The sequence below is a fragment of the Lygodium microphyllum genome, chromosome 27 (assembly GCF_053477565.2).
Source record: "Lygodium microphyllum isolate KBCC chromosome 27, Lygodium_microphyllum_v1.1.10, whole genome shotgun sequence".
Classification (NCBI taxonomy): domain Eukaryota; kingdom Viridiplantae; phylum Streptophyta; class Polypodiopsida; order Schizaeales; family Lygodiaceae; genus Lygodium; species Lygodium microphyllum.
Window position 1 is genome coordinate 54,528,275 of NC_141161.1, and position 9,389 is coordinate 54,537,663.

The 9,389-nt window shown below is 36.4% G+C and overlaps 1 protein-coding gene across 1 annotated transcript; it reads left to right on the forward strand.

Moving 5' to 3' along the window:
* Nucleotides 1–1,165: 1,165 nt before the first annotated feature.
* On the forward strand, nucleotides 1,166–2,697 carry LOC148012335 (heavy metal-associated isoprenylated plant protein 44-like). The gene is made up of 3 exons (XM_087669434.1): nucleotides 1,166–1,303; nucleotides 1,628–1,706; nucleotides 1,890–2,697. Exons 1-3 carry the CDS (start codon nucleotides 1,298–1,300, stop codon nucleotides 2,198–2,200), a joined length of 396 nt encoding a protein of 131 aa, XP_087525560.1. The 5' UTR covers nucleotides 1,166–1,297; the 3' UTR covers nucleotides 2,201–2,697.
* The last annotated feature ends 6,692 nt before the right edge of the window (nucleotides 2,698–9,389 follow it).

Here is a 9,389-nt window from a genome sequence, read left to right on the forward strand (position 1 = left end):
GTAGAAGGAACCCATTAGGCAAGGATAGCTTCATCTCTCTCTCTTTTTTAAAAATCTATCATTGTGGGCTTACAAAGCATGTAAAACTTTTCACCTAAGTTTGTAAACTTTGGATTGGTTAGAATAAGGAGAAGCTTTGTAAAGTTTCAACAAAACAACTTTTGAACATATGAATCTTTTTAGAAAACTAAACCATTTGAGATGTTCTAGTTCTCCCCTTCTTATTAGCATTTTTCTATGTCAATTCAATCACGAACATGTATCATTAATATAAGCTTCAATAGTAATTATGTCAAGGGGGTTCACATTTCAAACAAAATTATTCGTTCTTGCTAATAAGGGTTTGGATGGAAAACTCATATATTTTTAAAGGAAAAATTTATTCAAATCATTGAAGGAAAATGTGCAACCATAGTTGTAGCCTAGAGGGCATTCTACTAATGCACAAGGCTTCCTATGTATGTGTCTCTTTTGTACAATTTGCTATGCTTTAGATAGACATTGCCTTTGTGCGAGATGTAAGCACCATTTAATTTGAAATTTAGTATTAAAACATAGGCAACTATGACAAAAGAAGTGCTCAAAGATTGAGCTTTGATGTAAACATGATGTAAACCAAGTTAGCAAAATCTTTGAAAGGAACCTTGAAAATATGAAGAAGTTCCGAAGATCTTAAATTTCAAAGGGTTTAGCTATGAAGATTGGAGATTCTTGTGATTTCATCCAAAATTTCCAATCCATAATTTTAAATGGAAGGGTTTTGTACTTGTTGAAAGGTTGCATATGTGCTACGGCAAATGGTTTGGGCTTACTAATTGTTTAAAGCAACAACTGGCGTACAATATCATTGACCGTACCTGGTGGGATATTTTGCTCTTCGTCATGCAGGTTCTGTGCCACGCAGTTAGACGGGAAAGCAATATACCAAGGCAAAGTCCCCTTAGTCCCTTTCACGTCTCTGTCCCTCTGAGCTCGTGCCTGGACTTCATACACACAAGCAATCCAGCTGGATGCCCTGAGCTAGCGATGAACATTTCAATATATGAAGCTGTAGATCGACAGCAATCAACTCTGAGTAGATTACTCAAATGAGGGTATATATAATACTCTATTGACGAGTAACAGCTCGCACAATTTATAAAGAGCAGGCTCTTGTAAGAGAATTCTCCCGCAGAAGCAACAACCCAGCCGAGTCTAGTACTCTCACCCCCTTATTATTCATCTCTACAGCTTCATAAGTCTTTAAGTACCCCTTAACTTCAAGTACCCCTTAAGTACGATCTGCGAGACTACTTCCATGGAGGTAAGACGCATATATTCAGCTACTAGTTACACGATTAATTTATCGCGGTTACATACATATTGTGTCTTCTGATCATCATTACAATAATCTGCTTCCGATGTTGGTTACATGTTTACTGCATATGCATGGCTCGGCTGAATCTATTGTATTTCAGTTAATCAGCTACTAATTACATGATTAATTTATCTCGAATACATACGTAGTGATCTCCTGATCATCATTACAATTATTCACTTATTCTGCTTTCGATGTTGGTTACATGTTTACTGCATACGCCTGGCTCGGCTTAATCCGTGGGTTGATTTCTCGCATGGCCTGTGGCAGGATGTAATTGAGCTGCGGGTGAGGATGGACTGCAATGGGTGCGAGAAGAAGGTGAGGGACGCGATCTCGAAACTGAAAGGCAAGTAGCAACTAGCTTACAGGCAATAATCACAGCACACTAGAGACACACTAACCCTTGATGATGATGAGATTAGAATTACTGTGGTATAGTGATGATGATCAAATGAGATGTGCAATCAATTTTACATGTGCGAGAGTAGTACTGGACTAGTTACTAACTATATTTACTGGGCGATGGCAGGGGTGGAGTCGGTGACGGTGGACCGGAAAGCCGGAAAGGTGGTGGTGACGGGGTGGGTGGAGAGGAAGAAGGTGCTGAAGGCGGTGAGGGAAGGGGCGGGCAAGAGCGCGGAGCTGGTGATGCCGACCTCAATCGCGGGCTACAACCCTTACTTGAAGGAGTCGGACAAGTTCGAGAAGAGCTACAACTACAAGAAGCACGGCTACAACGTCCTCCCCAACCCCATCAAGAACCCCTCCTCCCTCATCCCCAAAGATGGCCTCGCCGTTGCCTTCAGCGACGACAACGCCAACGGCTGCACCATCATGTAGGAGTATACGCACTGTATTCGAAGCCGCCGCCGCGCCCCCCGCCCCCCCGAGCTCCCCGGGCCCCCGCGCGGTTCTCTCTCTCGTACAGTCCCCACTGCTGATTGAATCATATCACTCTCGTATTAATCGTCCAGTTCACAACAGATACTTACCCTCATGTGAATTGACACTGCCCATTGAATCATATCACTCGTTCTAATCGTCCAATTCACAATAGATACATACCCTCAATATGTGAATTGACACTTAGATCCTTGCATGCTCGCTCGCTCTCTCTCTCTCTCTCTCTCCATCCATTAGAACCATATCACTCCCATTAATCGTCCAATTCACAACAGATACTTAGCCTCCTTGCTTATAGAAGGCCTTCGCTCACGTTCCCACCATTACTACCCAGAGTACCACCACCACCACCACCTCCTCCTCCTCCTCCTCTCTCTCTCTCTCTCTCTCTCACACACACACACTCTCTCTCTCTCTCTCTCTCTCTCTCTCTCTCTCATAGTCGCCATTGAATCATATCGCTCCTATTAATCACCTAATTTATTCACAATACATAACCTCCTTGCTCATATAAGCCTTCACTCCTATTGCCCATTACCTTGCCTTATGCATCAATCTACCCTTACAAATGGTATGTGTAGCATTAATTATATACTAGAGAGCCTCAACCACACCCCAAGTCTTATACAACAATCTTTCCCTACAAATGATACATGTAGTGGCAGTTGTATGATAGACAACCTTGACAACAACCTAATGATGTTTACCTTCTTTGAGTGACAAGTTGTGTTTGCCAAACATGAAGACCCATGGCAACAACCTAATGATGTTTACCTTCTTTGAGTGACAAGTTGTGTTTGCCAAACATGAAGACCCATGGCAAGCTGTGAGAGCCTTCAATTTACAATCATCCATCATATGCTACTCACAAACAATACCATAATAGAAGATATTATCACTATTTATTGAGATATTTAAGTGTGTTACCAAGAATTATCAAAATTTGTGTACAAATTAGTATGACATATTAAGTCTAGTAGTTAACAAATTTTATACACTACAAGGATGATTTTCTGTAATGTAACAAAAATATAATTTAAGATGCTAAAATATGTGGTCCAAAATAGAAAGACATGTATACAAAAAATCTAAGGTATTCCTTTACTTACACAAACTTTCCATAGTGCTACAACTATCATTATGATTTATACAATATGTTAAGTAGCTTTGACACTTATCTAGATAGTCTGGTGAAAGTTAAAAAGCATAAGGATAGCAAAACATGTTTTTGTGTTTGAAACCACAATATTAGATAAGGTTAGTCTCGGGGGGTTCACTATATATATATTTTCTATATAATGTGCGTTCATGGTCTATTTATAAATATCCTAATCTGTGAATTTTTCTTGAATAAAACACAACCCTTTTCTATTCAATCTATAAGTAACCCCTTTATATGACACCTATATGACACCCTTCTGTATGTAAAAAATGTATAAATTTGGTGTTTTAAAAATCCCTTATTTTGAACTCACGTTATATATATATATATATTCATGAGGGACCCCCCGGAGAGGTTAGTGCACTAATGAGAAATTTCCTATGTCAAGGATGTTTCAACAACTTAAAGGAATGTGGTGCGAGTTGAAGAGGAGGATAATAGTAAAACAAATTTTCTTTTTCCAAGAGCCATGGATAAGGCTACATTGAGTCATCCAAACAACTCAGTCATTTTATGCCTTAGAGATTAATGTTATCAAAATAAAAAATAAGAAGTTGCAACAAGATAACATCATTCAGATAAGCTAGACATGATGAATTGCAAGTACTCGTGTCTTTTTGTTTGACCAATCCGAAAAACCCATCATTTGAATGAGCTAGACATAGAGAGCTCCTAGTCTTGTCTCTTTGTTTCAATCATTATCCTAATTGCATAACATATGTGGCCTTAGTTCATTAATGCAAATAGACTTGGTCTTAGGTGCCACAAAGCAATTTTATAAGCACAACAAACAACAATCGTCACAAATATTAATAGAGGGAGTATCTCTACAAAAGGTTGAACAAATAGATGATTAATTAAAGAGTATGTAGACTCCTCGAAAATAAAATGCGAGTTTCAAAAAGTGAGAGACCTATACTTGTAAACATTAAAAAAGTAATCTAAACCAATGAGAATGGGCAAACCTTCCAAGTTTACCCTCAAATAAAAGTTGGATTTGTTGCTTACAAGTTGCATCTTTTATCTATAGAGTAATGTAAACCCAATCTTTGACTATTTGAAAAACAAACTATGAACAAATGTCATGAGATGCATCATGAGTATTGACTAGATTGTTTAAGAACTCACACCTATGTGTTAGAAAAAGCAATTTATTTTGTTGGTGAGCACATAAGTATACAGCGTAAGAGTAAGTATGAGATATAGGAGCGTGTTCCATAAACATATTGGCTAGCATATAGTTAACAATCATTGAACTTAGTGTTAAGATGTAGTGAACCAAATGCTAACCATCACAATTGCATATAGAAGCATGAAGAAAGAAGGGAGTTTGCAAGCCAAAACAATTGGAGTGCACTCTTTCCAAACAACTTAGAAACTCTCAAATGTAAAGCTAACAAAAGAATTATGCTTGGCATTATAATAACTAATATGTTGATAAGCATTGAAAACATAAATTTGGGATATACTTATGATCTATGAAGACAATTATACACATCATCTACTTGGTAGAGAGTAATTCCTTTCCATTAGAGCTTCCCTAAGCTCATTTCTTATCACATCAAAGGGGGTAGAAGCGCTATACATATTCAAAAGTTGCATTGATTATGTGAAGTATGGCACAAATGAAGCCATATGGGTATGTGTATCTCATGTCTATGCATGTGGGTATTGACTTGTGAAAGCCGTATATTCACATCAATAGTACTAGGTGATGCATGAGCATCATGAAATAACTTGGGCATGAGAAATAGAACCATAAATTTTGTTTCTGTTACTATACATGGATGGTATTTCAAATTGCATCAATGTGTCTATTCATTTAGATTTCTCCACAATCATATAGTTGGTTGTGAATTGTCTCCTTTTATAACTACAAGTTGTTAGTCTTGTATCAATACTCTAGTAACAATAGTGAGATTTCCATGTTGATGTATTTTTTGTGATAATAGGATCGTGAGTGTTTTTATATCATTGATATCTTTTTTTAAATTTTCAAATTGTTCATGCACTATATTTGCAATAATATTAGAATTTTTCATATTTACTTGTTATAAGTTTCAATCACCAATTATAGTTGTTGGCCATAATTAATCAGTCATAATCTTGACATAAAGGCAACTTTTTGTAATGGTGACGTCCACATAGATTCATGTGCGAGGTAAGATTATGACAAGAACAAGGTGAAAGAGTTTTCTACCTTCTCTAAATGATCACTTGACTATACTCCCTTATGACAAGGCTCATTTTTGTGAGGAGTTAGAGAAAAGCTTGTAATGTAGCTTCATCACTAAAGCATGAAAGGCAGGGTAGGATGGAGCTCTGTGTAATCCATGCATGTAAACCTCAATGGAACCACCTCTCATCACTCCAACTAATTTGCACTATCCAAGATTTAACCACTAGAGTGGCCATATTGACGAGAAATAAGATGCAAATATAAAGAAAAATGTTAAGCCTTACCATTTGAATGACAATTAGTCATTGCTTCAGTTTGTTTACATCAGTATATGGGTTGGAAAATTGTATGGGTATAGGTGTAAGAAAGTAAGTTATCATATTCATTATGTATGCCAATGTATATTTTGACAGATGAAGAGAACACAAACCAACACTCTCCTCGACACTTTTAGTGATAGTTGTAGAGAAAAAAAAATGCAAGGATCTAGCCCCTTGCAGGGCCAGAACCATGTTCTATAGATTTTCTATCATATTATACATGGAATGATATTCTAATCTGTAATAAGCCCAATGCCAACATGAAAATAGAAATACTATTTATACTAAAGTAAATGTAAAGAAAATGGATGACAAACTAAGTAAGATATTAACATCTTAATAAAATAGAGGCAATACAAATTTTGTACCTATTTTAATGAAGGAAAGTATGTAAAAAATAAATCTTAAGCACTGAGATCTCTAATCAAAGATCTAATCATGTTCATCATAACGATCCTATAATACAAAAAGAGAGAGAACTGCCTTAAATTTCCTCTTATGGTCACTTATTAAGAGTGTTTGGCTATGAAGATTATGTGCATGTGCCAAAGGATAAGATGAGCAAGTTGGAATGGGAATCCATTAAGTGTATCTTTTTGGGCTATGGAGGACAAAGTGGTGAGATGGATTATTACCTTTGGCATTGAGAAGGTAGAAATATTATCCATAGCAATGAGGTGATCTTCAATGAGAAGAAGATACATAAGAAACCTCTTAAGGAATTGGAAAAGCGATGCTTTAGCTAGTGAGCAAGAAGTAGCAAGATTATTTAAGCAGCAACAATTGAGAGCCCTATGTTTATGAAGAGAGAGTGGATGTTCAAATTCCAAGTCCAATTTAGCCCATTGTGCTACACAAATCTACTCATATCTCTCATCCACCTAAGAGATTTTAGCTTGGGTTGACTATGTGATATTCATAAATTGTGGGGGTTCATCTTGTTATAAATATAAAGAGACCACGACTTATGAAGCTAAGATTAAGTGGGAGTGAACTATGTAGTATGAAATGGATTCCATTATGAAGAATTAGACTTGGAAGTTGGTTCATTTACCAAAGGGAAAAAATGCTTTGACATCTAAGTGGATCTATAAGTTAAAGTTACATATGATGCTAAACTGAAGTATGACGCAAGATGTGTGGCCAAAGGTTTTAGGCAAGAAAAGGGTGTATACTTTGATGAAATATTTTCACATGTGGTGAAATAAACTACTCTTTATACTTTGTTTACCTTGGCAACCAAGGATGATATGGACCTTATACAATTTGATGTCAAGACATCATTTCTACATGGTGATTTTCATGGTGAGATCTACATGTAGCAACCAAAGGGTTTTGTGGGATAATATAAAGAAAAACTTGTCTTTCAAAAAAGTCTTTATGGACCCAAGTAAGCCCCATGAGAAAGGTACAATAAGTTTGATGCCTTTATGCAATCTCATGGCTATAAGAGAAGTGACACCGTATTGATTATACACTAGAATGGCTAAAGATGACAACTTGATTGTATTGATCCTTTATGTGGATGATATGTTGATAGCTAGGAAAAATAAGTATGAGATTGATGCCTTGAAGAAAAAGTTAATGGAAATCTTTGAAATGAAGAATTTGGGACATGCAAATTATATTCTTGGTATGTGTATAATCAAGGATAGGGCAAAGAAGTTAATCTCTCCCAAATAGATTCTATCAACAAATTATTGCAGTGTCTTTATATGGAAGGGGGGATGTAAGTACTCCATTGTCTCCATATGTGAACTAATGTTGATTGTCCTAAATTTGATAAGGAGAGGGCTAAAATAGGAAAGGTTCCATCTTCATCATGCATGGATAGTGTGATGCATACTATGATTTCCACATGCTTCGACACTGCATTTGCAGTGGAAATAGTGAGTAGGTACATGTCAAATCATGGCAAGAAGCATTGGAAAGTAGTGTTAAGCATCTTGAGGTAATTGAGTGATATAAGAGATATGTGCATATGCTTTTGGAGTAGTATTTGACTATTTGGGTACACAAATGCAAATTATGTAGGAAATGTTGACAACAAAAAGTCAACCATAAGATATGTTTTTACCTAGTATGGTTATGCAATCCCGTGTATGTCTCATTTGCAGAAATGTGTTGCATTCTCTACCTAAATTTGAGTATATTGTAACCATAGAGGTGTGAAAATAATCCATATGGATTATTCATCTAGTGGCACTACAACAAAAACGAGGCATAGACGCATATGTTAGACGCGCAAAGTCAGGTGCATCTATCATAGCGTCTATAAGTGCATATAAACGTGCGTGTAAATAGACACGAATTGTGCGTCTATATATCCGCGCGAATAGACGCTAATATAGGCGCGCCAGCAGATGTACAATTATTTAACCACCTAAAATTGCAATTCACATAATTAAAAAACCAAAGTTAATAATTATTTAACCACCTGAAATTGATTCTTGAGTATGCACGTGTGCGCATGATAAAAACCATTGAATTAGGAAAACACATTGAATCAAATATAAGCAAATAAAGTATGTTACAGTGAATGATCCATCTCATCTTCAATGAGATCAGCCCTTGCTAAACTATCTACTTCCAGGTCCATGTTACCAAGAGGTAACGAAACAAATAAGTCTATCCCACTATCAGATGTGTTGCTATATTGCTCAATAACTTCATCAATATCATCGACAATCACATTATTGTCTTCTTCTGCATTTCCTTGAACATCCTCTCGAGGTTCATCTTGTACTATATCACGCATATCATCCATTACGGTGTCATCATGCACATCATCATTAATTGTTGGATTGTCATCTGCTATCTCCATGTCGGTAATATTACCATATATTGGTTTTGAATGATTAGATATAGGGATGACATACCACCATCGGTTATTGTTTACCATTGGATGATACACAACCTGTATTTGAAAAACAAAAGCAAAAAACTTAAATACTTATTATATTGTGTATATGTATCACATGTATACATATAAAAAAATTAGCCTTTGCATATATACCTGCTCGCATTGTTGAGGTAGTACTAATGTGTCATTCTTATTTTGGTGAAATTTTGTAGAGTCAATGATTACAAAACCACTTGGATGACATCTGATTATGCAATGCTCACCATTTGTTACCAATTCTTTAAACCACTTCACATCCAGTACATATATAAAGAATTCTGAAGTCATGCTTCAGAATATCTTGGATCAAGCCACAATAACCTTCCATGGTACCATTGGCATCCTCGAAGTGAGCAAGGACACCACAATCTTGGGTATTTCTATTTTCATCTATACGTTGAGTTCGAAGATGTTTACCCTCACACCAAAGTGCATTGAATAATGTGCACTAGCAGTAAAAGATAGAAGATCAAACTAGACATGCTGGACCCTCACGAGGTGTTCAAATAACTAGACATGCTGAACCCTCACGAGGTGTCTATAGCAAAATATAATGGGTAGAT